Source organism: Xiphophorus maculatus, chromosome 17 (genome assembly GCF_002775205.1).
Source record: "Xiphophorus maculatus strain JP 163 A chromosome 17, X_maculatus-5.0-male, whole genome shotgun sequence".
In the NCBI taxonomy this organism is placed as follows: domain Eukaryota; kingdom Metazoa; phylum Chordata; class Actinopteri; order Cyprinodontiformes; family Poeciliidae; genus Xiphophorus; species Xiphophorus maculatus.
The window spans coordinates 1,398,258-1,422,798 of record NC_036459.1 but is presented as its reverse complement, the minus strand read 5'-3'; the positions used below and the strand labels follow the sequence as shown (position 1 = coordinate 1,422,798).

General features: G+C 41.3%; 1 protein-coding gene across 1 annotated transcript in view; it reads right to left on the bottom strand.

Moving 5' to 3' along the window:
• Positions 1-21,320, bottom strand: part of trhde (thyrotropin releasing hormone degrading enzyme) — a 150,570-nt gene extending 129,250 nt beyond the window's left edge. The window contains exons 1-3 of the mRNA XM_023349784.1: positions 20,553-21,320; positions 18,509-19,019; positions 9,342-9,586 (exon numbers count right to left, since the gene is read on the bottom strand). Coding sequence (XP_023205552.1) covers positions 9,342-9,586; positions 18,509-19,003 — 740 coding nt within the window. The 5' untranslated portion in view covers positions 19,004-19,019; positions 20,553-21,320. The remainder of the gene's footprint in view (positions 1-9,341; positions 9,587-18,508; positions 19,020-20,552) is intronic.
• Between the last annotated feature and the right edge of the window lie 3,221 nt (positions 21,321-24,541).

Genomic DNA, 24,541 nt, shown 5'->3' with positions numbered 1-24,541 from the left:
AAACCAAACAAGAATGTACGATGTAAAGTTGCGTTAATCTATTTATATTTTATCTAGAGTGGGCAGGTTTTCATCAGGAAGGCTGTGAAGTTTCTGCCAAGTCTGTGCGCATGCAGCTGTTGTTCAGAATGGAGGATTAGGTCGATAAGTTGACTCTACCAGGGCGACAGTAATTCACAAAATCTCTGATCCGATGCTGGTCCCAAAATGACTGGTTGGTGCATCTCCAGTTAAAATGATGCAAACCTGCTGACAAGTTTAAACTTGTCAGAACAGTTCCAGTTCAGAACAGGAGCATCGTGTCCTTCAGTGAATCAAAGAGAATCTGACTGAACTCCTGATCCAGTCCAGATCTCTGTGAAGCTGATGAATCAGCAGCAGCGCCGCAGTTTCAATGTGACGGGTCCCAATCGCAATTTGATATGTTGCTTAAAGCGATCAGTGTGTCCGGGGTGTGTGTGTGTGTGTGTGTGAAAGATAATAACACACCGCTGACTCAGCAGTTTCTTCACATCTCTGATTCTGAACAAGGTGCATTCGTTGGATTTCAGCAGAAAGTGATGTCATATCCACTTCTCCACTCTTGTTCAGATTAAGCAGAGTATCACTTCATGAGTGTGTGTGTGTGTGTGTGTGTGTGCGTGTGTGTGTTTGCCAGTCAATCAGGATTATTGTTAGAACAGGCGTTACCGTGGCAGCAGGATGTCACCGTGTGTGTGTGTGTGTGTGTGTGTAACAGGCTCATCCTCCTCTCTAATAGATCCTCTCTTTATCTCGTCCCTCTCAGGCTCCCTCCATTATTCTCTCCCTCCGCCTGCCTCTCTGTTTATTATTCGTCTCTTCCTCCTCCTCCTCTTCCTCACCTCTCCACAGCTCCTTTCAATTTGCTTCTCTGCATCCGTTTATCTCTCCCTCCTTCCTCATCCTTCCTTCTCATTTTCAGATTTCCTTCCCTTCTTCTTCATGCAGTCCATCATCTGAGCGTAATCCCTCCTCTTCATCACTGACTCCTCTTCTCTTCTTTCTCATCTTCATGTTTTTTTCTTCTTCACCTCTGTTGAGAATTTACTTCTTTTTTCACCTTCGCCTGGCTTCACTCGTTCCCTCCTCCTCCTCTTTCCTTTGATAATCCATCGATTTTTATTTATTTTACACATTTTCTTCCCAGTCCTCCTCATCCTTTTCTCTCGTTTCCACTCATCTTTTTCTCTCCTCTTCTTCTCTGGAGCGTTTTTCTTCCACAGGTTTGTTAGAAAAGACGAACATGAAGAAGTTTTTCCTTTTTCAGTTCCACTTCTTTCTGTTTCTGATCCCTGCCACAGATTTTGAACAGTCAGAGACATTCATGTCAGAATGGCCTAGTTAAAGTCCAGACTTAAATCCAACTGAGAATCTCTGAGATTATGCGTCTCTGACTGATCGGACAAAGTTTGAACTAATTGTGTGAAGAAGTTTGTTCTCTTCTTGTTCTTCCTCTCAGCAGAAAGGAACAAACTTTAGAGGATTTCTCCCTGAGACGCCGAAGAGGAAGTTGTCAGTTTAAACAGGAAGTTGTTGGGAACAGGAATGCTGCGGCTGCAGGGGGCGGAGCCACCGCCACTTCCTGCTGTGATCCTTTCCTCTCAGGCTGGAGGATGAAGGTGAGGATGAGGATGCTGCGAGGAATTGAATTAAGTTTCGTTTCATGGCCAATTTCAGGCGGGATCAATTCTGCCTAACCAAGCGCAGTTATGGACATCGTTTAGCGTGTGGGAGAAATTTCTGGGAAATTAGTCTGACGATCCGGCCAGGAAGACTCCGGGACCATCGTGTTTGTCCTGCCAACGTAGCGCTGCTGCTGGGCAAAAGTTTTAAACCGCTCTTCTTCCCTGGAGTTCCTCCAGTCTGGAGGAGAACACGAACTTTGACCTGTCCTAAAATCATCATCATCCTCCGTGTGCGAGGCTCAGTGTGGTTTGATACATCAAGTAATAATAATTTCACTGTTCAGATTTACGTTAGTGAGACATTATCACTAAAGGTGACCTATTATGCTTCCTTTAACGGGTTAGGGTTGGTCTATGGCCTATACAAAACATGTTCATTACATTTTTCTGAACAAAATCTTTTTAAGTAAGATTTTAGTTAAGCCGTTTTAGGGCCTCCTGTCACTTTAAATCCAATAAGCTGCTGCTGGCCACGCCCCCAACTCAACGTTTACACTTGCATGTGAAAATGGCTGCTTACAGATCCACAATTATACAACTGTACATCTTTGAAAAGCAGAAGTGGAGCCTCCTGCACAACCGACAGGAATGCATCAAGTGCTTTCTGGATGGTAAGTCAACAACTAAACGCTTGTTTTTTCCAGCAGCCATTGTCCAGCAGTAAAACCAGCTGACCAAACGTGCTGGAACTCCGCTGGGGTTGCTAGGTAACAGCACAGTGCGACTTAACTAGAAGGTTTTTGAAACGGCATATTTTCCAGATACCAAAAAACATAAACTTATTACTAAAACACAGCTGGGTAGTTTGTTTTTAGAAGAATTAGAAAACCAAGTGGAAGTACAAAGACACTCCAAGTAGAAATTTTGTAAAGTAGGTCACCTTTAATGCATGTTAAATCGCATTTATCGTCTCTGACCATCTCTGGTTCTCTATGTTGATGTCTAAAAAATGAAAAGCCAGGAAACACTCAGGAGTTTAAAGGAGAAACTGATAGAAGTCACTAAATTCAAAACCACCTGGAGCCAGAAAACTACAAACTGAATTCAGTTATTACAACTGAAAACCAGCGATCAGCTCGAAACCTGGGAGTAGTGATGGACTCTGACCTGAACCTCCAGAGCCACATAAAGACAGTTACAAAGTCGGCCTTCTATCACCTGAAGAACATTTCCAGGATTAAAGGACTAATGTCTCAGCCAGATCTAGAGAAACTCATCCATGCCTTCATCTTCAGTCGTATTGATTATTGCAACAGCGTCTTCACAGGTCTGTCCAACAAACCAATCAAACAGCTGCAGCTGATCCAGAATGCTGCTGCTGGCGTTCTGACTAAAACCAGGAAGATAGAGCACATAACACCAGTTTTAAAGTCCCTCCACTGGCTCCCTGTAGCTCAAAGAACAGACTTTAAAATCCTGTTGTTAGTTTATAAATCACTGAACGGCTTAGCACCACAATACATCAAAGATCTGCTGTTGTTGTATCAACCCTCCAGACCTCTCAGGTTCTGGTTCTGGTTCTGCTCTGCATCCCCAGAACCAGAACCAAACGAGGAGAAGCAGCTTTCAGCATCTATGCACCATAAATTTGGAACAAACTTCCAGAAAACTGTAAAACAGCTGAAACACTGACTTCTTTTAAATCTCAACTAAAAACCCACCTGTTTAGGATTGAATTTGAAATGTAATCAATTACAAATGTATGATGGAACTTGACTTAATGCTTTGTTTTGATTATTGATTCTATATTGCTTTGTGTTTCTGTGTTTGTAATGATGTAAAGCATTTTGAAATGTCTTGCTGCTGAAATGTGCTATACAAATAAAATTTGATTGATTGATTGATTAAAGTCCAGCTGATGGTTCCTGTTCAGCTACAGAAAGAAGGACTGAGCAGAACTAAACTGGTTTAACTGGACTAATTCATTCTCCCTCTATCAGCTTCACAAGTATCTAAACTCAGTCTGGGGTTTAGCGGAGCTCCACATATTAAGCTAATCTCGCAGTGGGTTAGCGTTAGCTGCATGGCTGCATCAAGCTAATCCTGAAGCTAACACACACCTCAGTACTGTACAGACCCAGAACACACAGGCTGCTTGCAGCAGGAAGTTCTCCAGGAAAATTAGATTTAAAAATCAATTTCTCCAACAGTATATTTGCTGTAAATCAAGTCGCTGATAACTGATAAATCAGTTCGTTTGTCCTTGTTTTCCTGTACTTATGTAATGTTTAATTTTACTTCTAACATTTTTAATTATCTTGTTGCTGAAAATGTGCTACATAAATAAAATTGCCTTGTTTTCTATATTTTTAATAATTGCTGAGCGTTGGAGCCACTCGGAACAACAATTATCTCAAAATGTAAAAATTTTTCCGCAGAATTTCAACTTTTATACCAGAATTTGGGGGACTAATAGTCTGCATACTTTTTCTTTTTCACAGTGGCACTAATCACCTTCTGTAATAAATACACAAATGATCAGTTGCAATTTATTTTTAAAAACTATACAGTATCATTTTCATATGCTGTAAATTTGACTTTAGTGTACAAACTTATTCTTATTGTGTGTTTTTACATTCCTACCTTTGTGTAAATATGAATGCAACATAAAGTTATTCACCAGATAATAAATCAGAACATCCTTTTCCTGTTTCTGGTCAGTTACCAGAAATGTTTCGATTGTTTCAAGATGGCGGATAACTAGAAAGCAGCAGCATGGACCAGGGGAGAGCCTTCAGAACCCATTAATCAGCTTTCCTCAGATAAATTAGGATTCTGGTTTCCCATATTCTACCAGATTAACTCCAACAAATCCGTCCAACTGCTGCTCTCAGCAACGCCGTGTGAAAAATCTTTATTCTGCTGGTGTAAACACGAACCGCGCTGCTCAGAAAAGCCCGTTTGTCTTTCATACGACATTAAACCAATCAGGTTGTGCACGGAGCGGACAGTGGGCAGGTTTCCCCCCAGAAGCTGCGTTTAACTTTAACTAGCCGCTCGTTGTGTTGTGATCGAGCTGCGCTGGTGCAGCAGCTGCCACATCGATCCCAGATCGATCCCAATACACGCTGCCGGGGAACATGGGAAAAGTAAACACACACACACAGGAGGGATCTGATTGGTGCAGAGTTTTAGCTCAGTGTGTGCCAGAATGTCTGGCAGAAAGGAAATCAGACCTGATTTCATTTTTCTAACAAGCTGCTGCAAATACACTTTAAAGAACAAAACCATGGCAACCAGAACATGAACTAAGATAAAACCAGTTTCTACATGGGTTTTATATCACCTCATTATAATCTCCCTCTTTGTTCACATCAACGCCTGCAGGCAACAGAAATATGATGAAGAAAAAACACGTTAGACGGATCCTGTCATCCTGACCTGCAGATCAGATCAATCATCAGAACGCAGCAGAAATTAAATTCATCTGTTCAGCAGCAAAACATTTTTATATTCCTGGATGTTTTCACACCGACTGAAAAACATCAGCAGTTTAAACCGCAGCCGGATTCCTTCATTTACTCTACGGTGTAGACTAACAGACACGACAGTCATGAAGTGAATCCTGCTGATTGCTAATGTAAAAAACTTAAATATGTCAAACTATGGTTAAATTAAAGCACAGAGACTTCTCTGGTTTTATTTTAAATCAGTCAGACAAAAACTCACCTGAATAAACTTTTTAATCCAAACAAACAGTAACAGATACTAATGAAAAGCAAAAAATGTGCTGCAGATTATTTGGTAGTTTGTAATCCAACAGAAAAAAAATTTAAATTACATTATTCTAATCTTTGGATCAAAGAATACGGAGATAATTTCCTGCCAAAATGTTGCAAACAAATAAAACTGTATAGAGTTTAAACTGATCTCCAATCACATACGGAACAATCCGAAACTACGGAAAGTTTCTGCCAAAAGTCACGTAATACCTAAAATTGAGTGAAGTATTCACTCCCCTATGAAAAAAGGGGGCGCCACTGAGACAACTGCCAATAACATCTACAGGACAATTTCCAAAAATTACAGTAAAATCTGGTTCTAGTTCATGTATGTGAGAGCAGAGAGGTTCATATGAAGGAGGGACACTTTGTTTGTAAAATAAGTTTTATTTGTGTGGAACATTATGGCAGGAAATTAACTCCATACAAAAACTCTATCAGATTTTTATCAAACTTTAAAAAAGGCATTAAATATGTTCATGTCTTTTACATGCGTTTACAGAGCAAGAAATGTTGGAATTTTTAGTTTAAAAAGGATTTAATAAACAGAATTTATTTTTGTTTATTTGCTTTTTGTATTTTTTGACATGTCAAGTCATAAGTTAGTTAACAAAAATTAAAACTTTATCTTGCACTCTAAAGACTTGAGATTCAACTTATTACCAAGTTTATAACGACCTGGTCAAGCTTCACTTAACGTCTTTTGTTGCTAATCTGTGAGGATATTTCAGGTTCTTACAAAATAAAAGCACTTCCTGTTTGATTCATTGGTGATTATTCTTGTGAATGTTTTTTTTTTTAGATTATAGAGATTCTTCTGAAACCGAAAGCTTTGTTGTGATGCAGTGTGTTTTATTAAAATGTGACAGTATGTGAACATTTTGCTCATGTTTTGTTTGGGATGTAAATATTAATAGCAGCTGATTTAATGCAGGAATAAAGATTTTTACTGCAACTTCTTTCTACTTGAACTTTTATTAGTTTTTTCTTTTTAAGTTCCATTCAGAACAAACCAATAAACTAAACTAATGGGATAAATATTGTGTTTTATAAGTTGGACCATAATTCCCTGGAGGTTTGTAACACGTTGACTGAAAGGTTCTGACTGTTGATGATAATGGTTTTAAAATGATAACCTACAGCGCTGCAGCAGCTCAGGCTGACGACGCAGCATGAAGCTGAAGTGGGAGCCATAATTTCACCTATTAGAGGAAAAAAACAAAAAAACAACCTGTGAAGACAGAACATCTTCCTCTGGAGCTTTCTCTAAGCGTTAATAACTGTCTGCTGCTGATGTTTGCTGTTATTTCTATCGGATCGGTGCCGATCGCTGTGATCACCAAGTCGGACTGAGTCAGATCGCTGCCTGTTTGATGCCAAACCGGACCGATCACGTTACTGTAGAAACGGAAGAGTGGCAGATTAAAACGACAACGATTAACGTTGGACAGTCCTGCTCTGGTTCTGATCCGGTCCCGTTCCTCCTCTCTGCTGAACAGAACCACATCAGCTGCTGTCTGACTGGAGCAAACAAGCAGCAGCTTCTTGGCAGGTACAGAACTCCGACTCATTAGCACTAATTAACACATTACTGAGCTAAATAAACACGGTTGGCTCCAGTGCCATAAAATCAATTTACAATGAATGTTTTCATCACTTTCAGCTCTGGAAACTAAACTTGGACGGTTGATCATTTGTGCTTTACAGCTTTCCATAAAGTTAGCAGGACACCAGTTACATCCACGATAAAAACTGAGGAAAGTATTAAAAAAAACAACTTTCAAGCAAAAAATTAATCGGAGCAGAACGAAGATGAAAGCTGCAGAAGAAATCGATGCACAACCACAGAAGAAGAGATCCCAGCTCAAATTTCAGTTTAAAAAGTTCAGATTTATCTGGAGAGAAGGACTGGAGACCAAACAAACCGGCACCCTGTGGAGGAGCAGAGTGCACCGCAGTGTTCAGCCTACAGAGGGCAGCAGGTCCGTCCAACAACCAGCACCAGTTTAACCCCAGAAATCCTGCAAACCTCACTTTTATCCACATAAACAGTTTAACTGTGTTACAGTTGAAATGTCCAGCTTATAACACAAACCAATTCAATTATTCACAATAAGTTAGAATGAGTTTGATCATTTCAATTCTGGTTAATATTTTTTGAAGGTAAAATTTTGTCTACAGACTTTCTAAAACATTTTATTAATGTTTATGTTTTTGGTCATTTTAAATCACTTCTTTTATTCGTTGCCATTTAATTGAGGCCTGATACTGGAACTTTTCTGTTGTGATGTTTTATTTTTATTTCATTTACTTATTATTTGTATTATTATTATTTCCCTCTATTGGTGTGGTTTTAAACCTGTTTTTAAAATTGCTATATAAATAAATTTGACATTGACATAGTTGGTATTTATTTCCGTTTTATTTATTGTTTTGGTTATTTAGTTTTATTTTGGACATTTAAAATATCTTATAGTTCCAGAGTGTTTACTAAATTAAAGTATAATATTGGTCTTTGAGAGAGCAAACTTACATCGTAATTCTGCTAATTGTCTCGAAACGACGATGTTATCGTTTATCGTAATAATTTCAGAGACAATTTATCATCCAGCAAAATGTTTTATTTACAACTTAAAATGCTTTCAGCTAATATTGCACAAATAAAAAAGTTCTACAGCACCCACCACAGACGTATGTGTCACAATTAAGTTTAGCTTTTAAATTTAAACTGTTTCTCAGGTGAATGTTGGAAAATATCGCTAAGAAGAAAATGTGAATTAGGTGTTTGGAGTGAATCAACATTGGCCACGTAAAGCGCAATTTCCTCAGATGTTGACGCCACTATTGGCTGTAATAAACAGGAAGTAGAAGTTACAAGCTAACATGAATTAGCGTGGATCAGACTTCAAGGTTTTCCAGAGTTTCGTGGCTCTGGTAAGAATTCACTACGTCAAAATTTATTCAGAAAATAAATTTCCGTCTAATTTTTAGAACACAAACTGTTTTTTAGAAATCATAAAAAGCACCTCTAGTGAGCATAGAAACTTTTCTGCTGAGGAACTTTGAATTTTGCAATCCTTCAAAATTGCAAAATTGTACATATAATAAAAATAAGTTGATGGAAACACGGCGAGTGAATCTCAATGTTTTCAGTCTTCAGGTTTTTGTGGTTGTACTTCAGTAAACTTCAGCACTGAGACAAACTCCAGAGTTAGCAGCTGCTTACAGGGAAGCGGCTGCCAGGTTTGTGTTGCATTGTGGGATGCGGTAGAGTAAACTAACTAAAATAAGGCTCCTCTATACTCCTTCCAGCCTGACTCTCAGGTGAGGTTTAGTTTTTAGAACCTGAGCACCAAACTCATCATCTTTATCTGCAGATTACAGTCAAATATTCAGTAAATAATCTCCGTCTGCTGCTGAGTCACAGCTCAGCTATGAGCCCAGATGATTCAGTGATCTGTCTCAGGTGTTAGCTGCAGAATCACATTTTAGATCAGAAACCCAAAGCAACAGCCAATCAGGAGCCTGGAAACTGGATTCCAGCCAATTAGCTGTTTGAGTACAGAGCGATAACACAAACACGCATCAGCTCAAAGCCGGTTTCCCATCAGTCCCTTGGGGACCAGACCCGACGTGGAAACGACACAAGAGCTTCTGGGAATTTCATAAAGAGGGAGTGAGTGTGTGTGTATGGTCTGACAGCTGCAACACACACATTATGGTGTGTGAGAGTTAATCAATGTCGTGGGTGTGAGGCTGTGACCTTTTCTAGTGGAACCACCTGCTGCTCTGTGTGTGTGTGTGTGTGTGTGTGTGTGTGTGTGTGTGTGTGTGTGTGTGTGTGTGTGTGTGTGTGTGTGTGTGTGTGTGTGTGTGTGTGTGTGTGTGTGTGTGTGTGTGTGTGTGTGTGTACCGTCTCTCCCGCTGCAGGGTGTAGGAGCTCCTGAAGAATCCCAGCAGCTCGTCCTCGATGGCGGCGTCAAAGCTGACATTGAGCCGGTACAGCCTGCCGGGCTTCAGCTCGCGGTGCAGAACCACCACGTACATCTGATTGGCCGGGAAGGGGAAGTGGCGGTGGACGCGCATGACTCCGCCCCCCGGCCTGTTGGCGGCCCGGCCGCCGGCGCCGCTCTCTGCTGCCACGGAAACCCGGTCCACCTGAACAGGGAAGGAGGTTTGGATCATCTGTCAAACATCCTTCATGTGTAACTTTTCTAAGTCTTCACTTAGTGATCAAACATCTTAAAGAACAAAACTATAAAAATCATCAACGGTTTTTGTTCTGAAATAAAACGCTAAAGGAATAAAATGTTTAATTTCCTCAGATTCAAACATTTCAACCTGTGATATTTCAGATCGACTCACTGACATGCAACCTGCTGAACGCAGCACCGCAACCCGACATGAGCAACGTTTCAACCATCATGTTAATGAATAATGACATTAAAAATGGCATTTCAATGGTAAAAATGTCAAAGAACAATTCAACCAGACATGAATTCAAGAGAAACATCTCAACCTGAAACAACGTCAATCGCCAATTATTGCCAGGGCAACATTTCGACAGGACAGCAAATCGAAAGCAACGACATCAACCTACAGTGATGTCAAACAGAAACATTTTATCTGGAACCATTTTAAAATATTCAAGCTGTAACAATGTGAAGAGCAACATTTTAATCTGCAATTATTTCAAAAAGTTCAGCTCATTGATTTGGAGGCAATATTTCAACCCATGGAGTCACAGAATCTGACTTTTCTACCCAGACAACAAATAAAGAATGTGCTGCTTCATTAAAACACATTTTATGGAATAATGACACCAAAAGTTGCATTTAATCCAGAATTACACTGAACGGTTTAACTGCATGTTGCATTTTGTTATTTAACATCACAAAACATTTTGTCATGCAACAAAAATGAAACGAGACAAAATGGTGCATTTCATTACATAAAGCTAAACATGACATTTTGTCAGGTAACAAAAGTGAATCATGTCGCCCAACATCACTAAACATGATATTTTACACCAAAACTAAATACAAACCGTTTAATTTCCCCTTCATTTCATTTTAAAACTTTACTTACTGCCTGATTTGTCCCGACTGCAGCACAACAAACTAAACTTTGTTGGTTTTCAAGTTTAAAATAATGAAAAAAAGCAACAATTTGCTCCATGATTACATACAGATCATGAATGCATTATGTTTTAATTATCTATAATAAAATGGAAATAATGTGCAATGTTTTTGTTTCTTCATCTGAATTAAAATAAACAATAGATCTGTTTGGTGAGTCCCAGAACAGCGCCCTCTGTTGTTTGGATAAACTATGACAAACTGCAACATTACTTAATGTTAACAGCAGCTGTTCCTCTGACTGGCGGACATGTTGCTGAATTAATTGACAGATTTCCCCAAATAGCAGCAGAAGGGAAACGTTGGGCGTTTGTGAACTGAAAGTGACCATAAGATGAAGAAACAGAAGCAGTGAAAGCGAGCAGAGAGTCACATGTGACAGCGGCGCCGCGCCGCGCCGCGCCGCGCCGCGCCGCGCCGCGCCGCGCCCGGCTCATCACAGGCCCAGAGCATCACAGGTGCTCTCACTTGTCCCGGCTGATTAGACGGCAGCTCAGGTTCAAGCTGACTGGGGATTGGATGGTAATTAAATGAAATGTCACCAAACTCGGAGCAGGCTGGAGAAAAAAAAAATCATCAAAGCAAGCAGGTGCAAAGTAACTAACAAGATGGAGGAGAGAAGCGGCTCTCCCACTCAGTCCTGAGCGGTTTAATCGGCAGCTGAGTGAACCAGGCTCCGTGGGTCAGCTCTGTGGGCGGAGCAGGACCCGACACTTCACACAAAAAAACATCTAAACTCTGATTCTTTTCAAGGGTGAGATGATGCAACAAGAACAAGGAGCCTTTCCAAAATTAATCAGCTGCTGAGTTTAAAGTGTTTTCCTGACTGGAGCAGAATCGGTCCCTCACTGAAGCGTTTTCTGCCTTCATCAGCTCCTCTTCCTCTTCAGCCACTTACCGAAACTAGCTAACAGTGGAAGGAGCTGCCGTCAGGTTATAAAAAACCCAAGAAGTATTGATTTAAACATATCGATTTACATATTATTGATTCTCATTTACTTCTAATCAGAATCGATTGAAATTGTTTCCAAAATCGATGTTAAAAAGTAAAAAAATCTGATGTCCGTCGGCGACCATTTTGAAACTACGCCGAACGTCATGACGTCGCCACGCAGACGTCGCCACGCAGACGTCGCCACGCAGACGTCGCCACGCAGACGTCGCCACGCAGACGCTACTGGAGCGTACACATGCGCGGAAATGTACATATTTTTGTACAGTTTTGGCTTAATTACTGCTACTACTTACTATTACTATAACCGATTACTAAATTAATTTGGTTATTTCAATAATAGACTCATTACAATTAATCCAGTTCACCATTTCAGCCCTTTAAGGTACTAAAAGCATGCCACACTTTTCAGAGTCATATTTATGAAATTAAAGAAATGTTCTTCCTGATTCTGCTCCACTTTGAATTCGATCCTTTCTTGCATTTCCTCCTGAAATCCGTGGCTGGTTCAGACGGGCCCGGCAGCGCAGCTCTGAACGTAAACAGAGAACAAAGCCGAGCCTGGTTTTACTCGCTGCATACTCTCCGTCTGACCTTCTTACCAAAATACTCCTGCACTGCTAATATTTACTTAAGACTGGCCCAGTTACGGCGCTCCCTGGAGCCCAAACACAACATAAAACGACGCAGATGTGGTTCTGAAAGTCGGCAGAAGGAAGGATCAAACATCAACCACTTATAAGCCAGTAATGAAGCCCACATTAACTAACTGGTGTTACTGGGACGGGCTCTTCCCAACCTCTGGGTCCAATTAGAGACAGAGTGCTGCTTGGTCCCGCAGCGCGGTGCGTTCAGGAATGGGTCGATGAGGACAGAGGCTCTGCTGACACGGAGAGGAAACGTTGGGATTAAACGGATTTGTTTCAGGCTTTTCTGCTGAGTCTGCAGCTCCGAGGCGCCTTCAAACGCCTCAAATTGCTTTTTAATTTGGCCGGACTCTTGGAGACGCTCCTCGCTGGAAACACGGACACGTTTCTGGACACAACTCTTTATTATCCTGGCTGTAAAAACCTGGAGCTGCCGCTAAAGAGCCGCTGAGGACGGCTTGGTGTGATTCAGTCAGGATGGGAGACCCCCTGGGGAGCCAGGTGCCTCAAAAATATTCAATAAGTTACAAACAGAAAACACTATGATTTAAAGCCAGTCAGTCCTTTTAATCAGGCAGACTTAAACCCTTTTGACAGATTTTTTTTTTAATGTCATTTTGGTCCTCGTCCCTGCATGTTGAACTATTGGACCAACTTGAAAGTGAAGGACACAGGAAGGACCACTGCAGAACAAATCTGACTTTTTTCTCAAAATTCTTTTTTTCCCCCATCAAGGTTTAGAATTTAGTCCCAGAATTCTGAGATTCAAGACTGAATTCGGAGAAAAAATTCCTGAGAAGAAGTCAGAATTTTGAGAAATAAAGTCAAAATTCGGAGAGAACAAAAGTCAGAATTTTATTTTTTTGCTGTGGCCTTAATTCCCTTACAAAGAGGACAAAAGAATAAATATCAGCCTTAAATAACCTGACTATCTGCAGATGCATCACAATTTTTTTATTCCATTTCTTTTGGGAGCAATAGTATTTTTTTATTTGAACACTCCTCCTTTTGTGAAAAAAGAGGACAGAAATCCAGATTTATCCATAATCAATGAGTTTTTCTGCATGATACAATAACAGAAACAGAGCAACAGTCCAGGACATGAACACTGATCAATCAGCTCTTTGTGTTTTATCTCACAGCTAAAGTAAAGATCCTCTCCAGATTCTATGAGTTCAGAAACTTTGAAAATGATCAGATATGATTTAGCTCCACATATGGAAGAGGCAAAGAACTGAATCGGGCCGTTCAGACTGTCATGAAAAACAAAGTTGGGGGGAACTTGAAACTGATGTTACCCAGCAGTTTGTTGCTAGGCAACCAAAGAACAAGCGAGTTAGTTGATTCCACCAACCTTGCTTAGCTAGGGTTGAGCAGCTTAAACCTTCTCTCTGCCTACATCTCCCAGAATGCTGTGTGGTTTTGGATCGGAATTCAATAAATATATTTTGAATATTCTATTAGGCATATTAATCATTGATATTGATGAAATGTCCACCTATATTGTTTCTGATTTGTCGTCCAGCCCTATGTCGCCTGTTATGAACGTAGCCTAAGCTAACAGATTTGCTAACGGATCCCAGAAATGTAGCCGGTTGATGGGATTCAGACTAAACTGCTGAAGAAAAGAAAAAAAAGAATCTGACAGAAACTATGAATTGGGTTTCTCTATTTGGATGTCACTTGGTGTACATTCAGCCAGAAGTATTATGGGATGGCTTGGATCAAAGTTGATTCGTGGCCCAAGTTCAACTGAGTATCTATGAAAACATCAATCAACCGAGAGCAGAAGAAGAAGAAAAGCGGCGCTGGCTGTCAGATTGTCGTGCTCCAGCAGCCTTTGGTTTCAGACTCCTGTCACTGAAAACTCTCCATCCTAAATAGATTTGGTTTGCGATCGCAGGAGAGCGTACGCTGACATTCCTGTCGGCCTCCGTTTGAATAATCATAAATCTGACGGCTCCGTCTGACCCGGTAATGAACCGCGGCCCGGCTATAATGGAAAAACCATAAAAACGCTGCTTTAGGAATCAGCCAAGGTTAGAGCGGTGAAGTTGCTTCCCAGCAGCCTCTCTGCACTCTCACCGTCCTGTCAGATCAGCTGACCAATCAATACGCACGTTAAGACGGGCCGGGTGTTAAAACGCCAACGCCAGATCCGTGATTTAAAGGGCCGGAGCGTCCCAGCGTCCCAGCCGGAGGACGGCAGGACGCGACCGGAGGAAGCAGAAATTAGAACGGAAAGAGGCGCCACTTGTTCATTATCATTGACATGAGCTGAACCGCCGGCTGCCTGCAGGGCTTTCCTTTCATTTTAAAAAGGTCAGCAGAATCTTCTCCGCTTTTTTTCCCTGGAATCGCTCGAAAATCCAAAGATCTCAACATTTTTCTCCTCCTCCCCCACCAGCTGCTGCTATATTTACACAGTTTTTTGGGGGGAGGGTTGCTTTCTGGGTTTATACATGGCGGCCATTTACCTTTTCAGACTCCATTAAGTGTGAGGACACCTTAGGAGGGCTGCCTGATGCCCAGCAACAGCCATTAATTCACCTGCAGCCGGACACAAACACCAGGCAGGCCGCAGGGCTCCTAATTGGCCCTGGCCCAAATTAGACACATTTATCCATCTCTCACATTAGCCCAGATGAACGCTGTGAAAAATCACGTTGCCGCCGCGTTTCTCCCAGGCGCTCTCCTGCCATCCCACTTCGGGCTGAAGCAGCAACTTTGGCAGCTAATTAGCCTCGTTAGAGGAATCCGGGAGGCCGAAAGTGGGAATAGGGTTTCTTTGTTTGGGGTTTTCTTCCAGACGCAGAGCAGACATCTGGCTGAAAACACACTCTTGTTTAGAAAAGCATCTTAAGGAAATGCTTATGAAGGCTTCAGCTGCTGTTTTAGCTCAGCTTCATTTAAAATGCATCAAACCACACTCAGAAGTTGCAGCATTTTATGATGTAAATCTGTAACTAAAGTAAGGTTTAAGTTTGGCTTTAACTGACAAATACCAGAGTTTTGTTCACGTTTGGTTGATTCAGGTCACAGATGATGACGATCCATCTTTGCAAGTCCTTCCTGGTGGTCCAAATGGGTCAGCACAATGTCCTCATATTGCCACAAGAATCCAACTTCATTAGACCTTGCTAGTAGTAGTAGCTATGGGGACAATGTAATCATTCAAGAGAATCTATTGTGCTTTCTTTTAAAACAAACTAAAATAGCTCAAATCTTTACCTATTTTGCTCAAAATGATTCTCAGATCATGAGGTTTTAATCTGCTCAGTTCTGCTTATTCTGCTCTCCTTTCAGAATGAAACCTTTTAGGGTTCTGTCACTTTTATGTAAATAAGCTCTTGCTGGCCACACCCCCTACCTAAATGTTTACTAATACTTTATACACATGAAAATGGATGCAGAAAGCGACTTCTGGGTAGTACTTTGAGCTGCTTTTAGTATGAAGGGTGCTTTATGAATAAAATTGATTGATTGATTGATAGTAACTCAGCAACTCTTGTTTTTTTTTCTTCCAGCAGCCATTGTGCGTTTGTAAAACCAGCTGACCAAATGTTTTCGTCTTCGAAGGCATAGTCCACATGTAACCAGATATCTGAGAAAAACAAATACATTTTTATACGTTTTAGACTTTCATTCACATGAAAACTCAGTTTTATGTCACTAAAAATGATTCTTTATGAAAATTCAATGAAGTGGAGATTTGAATAAGAGTTTCGGGATCTTGCCCCAATATATCCCTTACTTCTTTTGACACAACTCACAGTGGACATTGATTTGTGTCTTATAAACTTTATATTCCAAAACAATACTCTAAAGTAGTTCAGACTATATTAATAAACCTCCTGGCGACATGTTTTATTCCTAACAGGAAGTTGTGGTTGCCTTGAAGGATTCTGATTGGCTAATATAGGTTTTGGCATTGCACTACAGTGCCCCCTATAGGTTTGGAATGTTAAAAACAAGTGAGTGGCATATTTGTGTGGGTTTTCTGAAAACTATCCCATTGTTTTAGAAATACTCTTCTATGTTTGGACAAAGTCTAATAACGACGTGGGCGGAGCTATGCTTGGGTTGCTAGGTAACAACGCAGTGTAACAAGTTTCTAGATTCAGGCTGTTTTCTACATGACAAACCTGAAGTACAAGCAGCTTTTTCTGACATCATATCCAACTTTTAGGTAAGTAGCAGAAACAACAGCATAGATGTGGATTTGGTCAGGACATAATTAAACAGAGATAAATGAGGTGGCAAGAGACCAAGTGATGATATAATTGATGTGCTGTTGAATGAAGTAAAATATGATAAATGAAGAAGAACAAGTTCATGTTTGAGATGTGAACTTCAGCATGATTTGGTAGTGAACCATAAACACCAATTCCTTCTTTTTTAACCTGAATGAACTGAACTTAATGTTGGCCCCATTATAACCATAACAAGAATCAGTTCTGACTGGAAGGGTTTTTACAGAATGAGGTCACTGGTCTGGTCCAGAAATGTCACCAACATGATTTCCACTGAATATTTCACAGAAGAGCTGATCACTTCGATAGAACGACTCATTCAGGCGATTATAGAAAGATAAATAAAGAGTTAAAATGTGTTTTTTTTCACTGAAAATGTTGAATTATATCTCAATACAGTCAATAAAATACGGCTAAAGTGTCAAGAAATGGTGGCAGCCAAAACCAAAACTTTCTCAACATGGATGAAAAATTCAAAATTAGCTCCAAATACAGAGGTATAAAATACATAAAGGAGGTTTGTTGTGATTGATAATTTACAGTTTTGTTTGAATTTCGGAGGCAAATTTTAAACTCGCCATGTAATGGAAGTGTCTCTCCAGCCTCTGGATGCTGTTTGCTTTGGAAAATAAATACAGTTCTGAATCAATTCATGCCGTCATAAATGCTGCAACCTGCTGCTGTAAACGGGAGCGTAGGAGACGGATGAACAAATCCAATGAATATTTATTCTGCCGGGGAGTTCAGCATCAAAAATGGAAAACATAAAAGCTATTGCCGAGTATAAAAAGTATAAAGATTTCATAAACAAATGTACAATTATAATTTCAAGATTAATCTGCGGCCACGAAAGATTGCCTGTGGGATATGGAGTTTATTACAAGACAATTCAACTATTAGGATTCAAGACAAGTTACCAAAGTTGTAAGGCTCCAAATTTTACTCAGTAAAGTCAGGATTTATTGGACCACTGTGGTTCTCAGATCGATTTAAGTTTACAATCTCTGTGCAATAAAAGTCACATCTGGACATTTGAGGTGTTGACCCTTTGCATGTGACGTCACGCTCTTCAGAAAGCGCCCCACTCCGCCATGACGGACGCCAAAACAAGCTAGATGCTAGCTAAAAAGCTAGTCAAAAACAGACAGTAGGTAGCCTAATATATTTGTTGTGTTTCACTGTAAAAATGGTCTAAAGTTACTCCACGGTCTCCAGCACAACCCAGGTAGGTCAGTTTCTAAGCTATTTCCAAATTTTCTAAAACCTGCCGTCTCTGAGCGACGTACATATTGCCAAAAACAACCTGGGAAAAAATCTGTCACTCTGTTCAATGTAAGCCAAACTTTTTATGGTAAACCTTTTAGAAAGGAGCCGTCAATCTTAAGCACTGGTATTTTTGGAGCAAACATGATAAGATTAACATTTATACTTCTTTTGTAGGATTAGTAACATGAAATCAAATGTTGCATTATGAGAAGATATGTTTCTAATCTACCATGTATGAAGAAAACTTGTCAGCATCTAGACTTTTGGATGCTTTTAAGTTTGCGCCAGACGTAAAGGAAACAGCATTTATGAATCAGTGGTATAAATCATGCGGCATAAATTAAGACAAATTAATTTATGCCTGACATGTTTGTTGATTTGATCAAATCAACAAACATGTCAGGAGGGAGAAGTTATGAATAAGTTTCCAATCTAGTTATTTCCAACTTTTGTAAAAACAAATTAGCTTAACTGCAACAAGTTAAAGCCACGGCTAAAGTGGGAAAAATAATCAGGCGCTGCGTTCAATACTCTCGTTCATCATGGCGCCTCAATGTGATTTGGTGATAGTTGCAAAGGGTCAATAAAACCACATTTTTAATCTTAAAAAACTGAATGTAAGGTTCTAGCACAGACTCCATCAGGTTAAGTGTGCGCTGGAACAATTGGTCGCCTTAAATCTACCTGGATCGGGTTTGAGGTAGCTCCAGATGTTTTCAGGAGTTTACTCTGCATTACAAGTTCTCCCATAAGCTGAGTTGTTGCAGACACACAAAGTTTCCTCTAACCTCCCTTGAGATTAGAGGAAACTCATGCCAACATACCTCGAGGCGGTCGGCGTGCAGCACGATGAACCTGGTGGCGTTGACGCACTCCAGCTCGATGCTGACCTCTCCAGAGAAGGTGAAGTTGTCCATGTAGACGGCAAGCCGCAGGTCGTAGTGCCGTGGCCTCACTGACCCCGGAAGCCGAGAGTTTTTCCATGGCTGGACCACCTCTTCATCCCCTCTGTCTCCCATCCTCTCCCCTCTGCTCCCGTTGAGTCTTCCCGACCCTCCGGACCCTCTGGAACCCGTCTCCCCTCTGCCTCCACCGCGATCCCGTCCACCGCAATCATCGAAGCGAACGCTGAGCGCCACGGCCACTGCCGTAACGATGATGAGGGTGATGATGGACAGGGCGAAGCCCAGAACCAGACGCTTGTGCACCGTGATGTGGCGCTCTGTGGTTCGAGGCCGGACCACCACCGACTCTGCCCATTGGTCGGAGAGGCCGCGGCCGTTCCGCATGGCGCCGGGGCTGCTGTCGTTGAGTCCCATTGAGCATTAAACGTTCCTATGGAAACCAGTTCAGAAAAGCATTCATCTACGCTCCAATCAGACTGGTTCCAGATGATTTGATAGGTGATTGAGCTGCTTGCTTGTTGGTATGACCTCTGACCTAACTGTCGGACGGTGATAAACGTCCTTCAGTACTGACCCCTTCTTTCATTTCAGCCAACAAACCTGACAAGCCAGGATGGATGAGATGGTCGTGTGCGTTTTGGTTTTGCGGCGAGAAGAAAATCAATGCCTCATGGCTCGATTTCTCCTGTGCAGGACACTGAGAGGGTGAAAGACGATGAGGAGGAGGACGAGGAGGAGGTATGCTGTTGAGGATGTGGATATCCAGCAAGAACACCATCCATAGAGTCTCACAGGAAACCAGCTGCCGAAGCTAAATTAGAAACCTCCACCGGAAAAATACTCAGTTTTCCTGACTTTTAGTTTAGCAGAAGTTGCATCAAAACAACAGAAAGGATAAAAGAGTTCAGCTGAGTTTTACACGTCCAACAAGAGAGATCATCAACCAAAGCTTCCCTAAACGCAGGAGACCTGAGGCTTCGGCTTATTGTCCGCAGGTGACTGTAAAGTTAATTTGCTCAGAGTTAAAGCTCCTCCAGACCTGCAGTAAAGCATAAATAAAGCCCATTCGGACCCTCTTGGGTTTAAAACGATGACACAGCTGGAGATTAAAACGCCTTCCTGAACATTAAGGTCAGCATGGAGCTTTTGAGTCAGGACTTTTAAATTAGATCAAAATCTCATTTACCAACAGAGTTTGCGTCATAAATTCATTCTAATAGAGACAAAAGTTATTGTTTGCAGGATTTGCTCAATTTATTCAGGATTTAAGTTACATTTCTAGCGTAAGTTTATTGGAAAAATGTTAAAACTACCCAGATGAGCAGTTTAAGCTTTGTCTGCCCTTATTAGAAACAATCAGAGCATTTAGTGCTAATATGTGGCGCTTAATAACCCTCACTGCAGGCTCTGGCTCACAGTTTCTTCTCTGGAGAGGTTTAAGTGGATAATTTACAGCCAGCATGTGGGTTTATTTCAGAGGAGGAGACCGTTCACTCCTCCCGCCTCATGTGGCAGATGGATTGAAATGGGATTAGAATCGATTGATAATCAGGATTAAAACTAACAGAAATGGTCTTAGAACTGATTGATAAGTGGGATTAAAACCCACTGATGAATAGGATTAAAACCGACTGATAACCAGAATTGAAAGGGTTGGATAGCAGCGGTTGATGTTGATTAAAATGGGATTAGAACTGAAGTTTAGAGACTTGAAACGTATCGATAACTGGAATTGACATTTATTGAAATTGGATTAGGGTTTATTGATAGATTAAATTTTAGTAGGTATTTATTGATAAAAACTGATTCAACTGTTTGGTTGTGAGTTTAAATCCAGAAATAGGATTTATATTCAGGATTATAAGACAATTTGAACTAAGAATAAAGGTGAAAATTTGGAAAATTTATCCTGCAGCTATTTTGAGGTTGATTAGATCGTTACTGAGCAATAGAATAGACTAACCTGCTCAATAAAAATGTGCTAATTTTAAAGAAATAAAATCCTCGGAGAACTTCTCCCGTTTTCCCGCCGTTGGGTTCGTTCGGAAGCGTTCGGTAATCTTCGGTCCCTCCGGGGCGGCAGACCTGTCCAGTCCCGGGAACATTCCCTCCCTGACACCTGCTGTGCTGCCTGCGGTTCGCCTCCTCCTCAGTCCCCGGGGGGAAGCGGAGGCCAGACGCCGGTCACCGAGGAGCCGTCCAGGGATCCGTTGGACCCGGCACAGCTCGGTGAAAGTCGTTCGGGAAAGCCGCCGGACCGGACTCGCGTCTGAAAATCCGTTATTGATCCGTTAAGATCACCGTAAATCCTCCAGGGAACAGTCACCAACCCGCCGAACCGTTAAAACACCGGAACATAATTAAGAACAAAGTATTTATCTATCCGTCACAGCACCGGACATCAGGTTCTGGGTGATGAACAAAAAAAAAGCAGGACCGTTATTGACCCGGAATCCAGAACGAATCCATCCAGAACCACGGCGGGTGGGTTTCCCGGTGAATCCAGAGACACCGCGTCCGTGTCAGCGGGGTGGGGGAAGGATACGGTCCGAGTCCCCTCCGGTGCTCCGGTAATAAACCGGATCCTCCTCAACTTTTTAAGCCCACAGAGAGCGGCTGCTCCGCCCTCGCTGCCTCCCTCTCTCTCCGCTCCGCTCCCGGTGCTGATGATGATGATGGTGATGGCGGAGCTGACAGTAATGACGGTGATGATGAAGCGGCTCCTGATCAGCACCCCTCCATCCCGCCAGGAGGAGGAGGAGGAGAAAGAGGAGGAAGAGTTGTCACTGCTCCTGTTCAGCCGTTAGTGAGTGAGTGAGTGAGTGAGTGAGTGAGTGAGTGAGCTCGCGCTGTGCCTTTACTGCGAGCTGCTGTTCCATCCGAGAGGCACGCGCTGACAGAGAGAGGAAGAGGAGGGAAGAGGGGGGGTGATGCAGAGCTGCACCCACCAAACCCCGCTTAGGTGTTCCTCTGATGAAGACAACTGAAGTCTTCACGCTCACGTGCGCAAATAAAGGTACCAATACACGTCACAGGATGGCGGAAGGGGATGTACTTTACTTGGGGACATAACGTCCACAAAATGTAAGTTTTTGTTTTCTTTTTATGTGGTGTTCTGTTGAGCAGTCACCCATTTACAGAAATGTTTTCATTCACAAAGTGGTTCAAGATGCTGTTTTTCCTCCCCCAGTCCTGTAAGTGGCGCTAAGCGTGGAGTGCAGGGCATGAAGTCTCCAAACACAAGAGAACAAGAACAGTGAACAACAAAGTCGAGCTTCTTCTTGGATTATAAAACTAATGAACCAGAAGACGAACACGTAATTGTTGCTGCTAAGTATTACATTTTCATACTGGTAACAATTTCAGGAACCAGGGCAAAAACGGTTGAAATGATTTTAACTAAAAGAAACATTCCTGTGTGGACAGAGTGTGTTTTGACACCTGATAGTCCACTTGGTGGACCAGAGCCGTACATTAAACCGCACCAGAGTTCACTTCCACCGAATCAAGACCGCGAAGATGTAAATTTCATCAGGGTTAACCTGTCTCTGTGGACACCTGAGACCCGATTCTGTGACCTGCATATGTTTTCAGAGACAATTATCATCCCGGTCAGAAGGTGGCGCCAAAGATAACAGGTGGGATGACGAGCAGAAGAAGAAAAACAACAAAGTTCATCTTAAGGAAATGAAGATAGATCTGGTGTTTTCAAGAGACAACAAGCCAACAAAAATTGCAACTTTTCTACTGTAATGAACAACAATTTCCCACTTGCTCTTCTTCTTTGATCGGACATTATACAAACCAGCACATTATCGCCCCCAAGAGGCTGAAATAAAAACTACATCTCAAAGTAGAGCTAAAAATTGCATAAAGCCATAAAGCTGTCCACAAGGACTAATGGAGACAAGCAGGTATGACATAACATAATGTCCCTAATGGAAAAAACAGACCCATAGCATAATGCTACCACCACCATGTTTCACAATGGGGAAGAGTTAGATCACTTCTGCACATTTTACATGTAATTTATCTCATAATGTGGACCACAAAGTGTTTTTACATAACTAGTGTTATTCACTAAAGATTTCAAACCTCAGGGGTCGGAATCAAGCCCACAACTTTCTACTCCTCTCTGTCTGCACCAGGGATTATTCTGAAACTAAATGACACAGTGGACTCTGTTCACCAAATCTACTGAAAGAAGTTGGATTTTATTTACTTGTATAAACATAGAGAATATAACAAATATTTAGAAAACCAGTTACTTTAACTTCCACTTCACAGTTATGCACTACTTTGTGTTGCTGCCACGTGAAAGGCTCAAAACACAGTGAAGTGTGTTTGTACTGTAATAATATGACTATGAACCTCATCTGAACTTGATTGGAGCCAACATTATCATCACTTCCTGTTATTTTTTAACCATAATCTGCAACCTTAAGCTCCTTTTATTAAGCCAATTAGCTGTGAAACGCTACCTGGCCCTGCGATGGAGCTCAGGCGTTCCTCTCGTTACCACGGCGACCTCATCAGCATCCAAACGTCCAACTGTTTGGCTGTTTACACAGGCCGCTGAGCGCTTCATTGAGCCTCACATGACCCAGTAATTTTACAGTGATTGTTGTGTTTCTGCACATTTTTCAGAGCTTAAAGCAGGAAATGCCTCATGTACACTAATACGGGTCTGGAGCCTGTAGCTCCACTTCCTTCTTTAAGCCAAAGTTTATACTTTACTGACTTCATTTAAATTTACACCGTTGGGATTTGATCCAAAGAATGAGGTCAAGTCTTGACTATGCGATGGAAAGTGATGCATCACATTGAGGCAAAATGGTTAAAAGTTGCATTATTTCAGGAAGGAAGAACTCCACCAGCATGTGTTTTGATGCTATAAAAGAAAAAGAAAGGTTTGTATTTTTGTGCAATACAGTGGCTGCTTAGTATTCTAGTATTCAGCATATTTCTAATTCTTCAGTTCAAACAACAAATCTACCTTAATATGCAACAATACACACACTGGAAATTGTCTTAGCACAACACCAGAATTTAGCATCTATGGTCTAACTTACTTCCCCTCTTGGAGGTTCAACCAATCAGTGCCAGACAACATAAATGGAGCTCCTAGATTGGCTGCTTTGCAAACAACAGCCAATGGCGCGTCAGGTAGCTTCCTGCCAAATATTTTGTATGCTCTATGAAAAAAGTCAGAATTTCGCTAGTTTTTTTTTTAAAATCCATGATTTTACTGTCCTACGACTGTAATATTTGTAAACATTATATATTCCGATCCAAGTAATACAATGAAAAATCACTTCAGAAGGGCCTGTCTGACAACACGAAGTAGGCTAAATGGTCTCCACCTGAAGAATCTAACCTAAAAATGAGAAGGTGATTGGCATCCATCAGTTTGGAAAGGTTTACAAAGACACTTCTAGAGTTTGACTGAGCAAAAATAGCAAAGGGCCATCTCACTTTAGCCAATAAACTTTTTGTGCTGCAGTAGATCATTATTTGCATGTAAAGGGTTGATTTTCTGCCAGCTTTTAAGGAACCATCTGTAAAAGTGGGTAGGTTCTCTGTTAACTCACATTCCTGTTGCTTTCTGCTCTTGTAATTTAAAATACAAGCAACAAAATTCTCATAGCCGGTCGGGTGGAGTTTGGTGGTAATCAATTCATTCAAAAGCTACATGAATTACCTTTCAACAAAGCTGGTTTTATTGAATAAAGTCTTTTAAAGACACAAAAGGCAGCACTAATAAATATTTGTCAGTACCTTCTAATAGTATCTGTCCATGTTGTAATTTGTGCCTAAAGTAACACAAGCTGGAGGAAGCAATAAGTCCAAAATGCTTGGACACAGGCGAAGATAAATGAGTGGTGGCAACAAATACAGTATTTTCTCCTGTACTGTCCCCAAGATTAAATAGACACCAACAAAGATCAATTG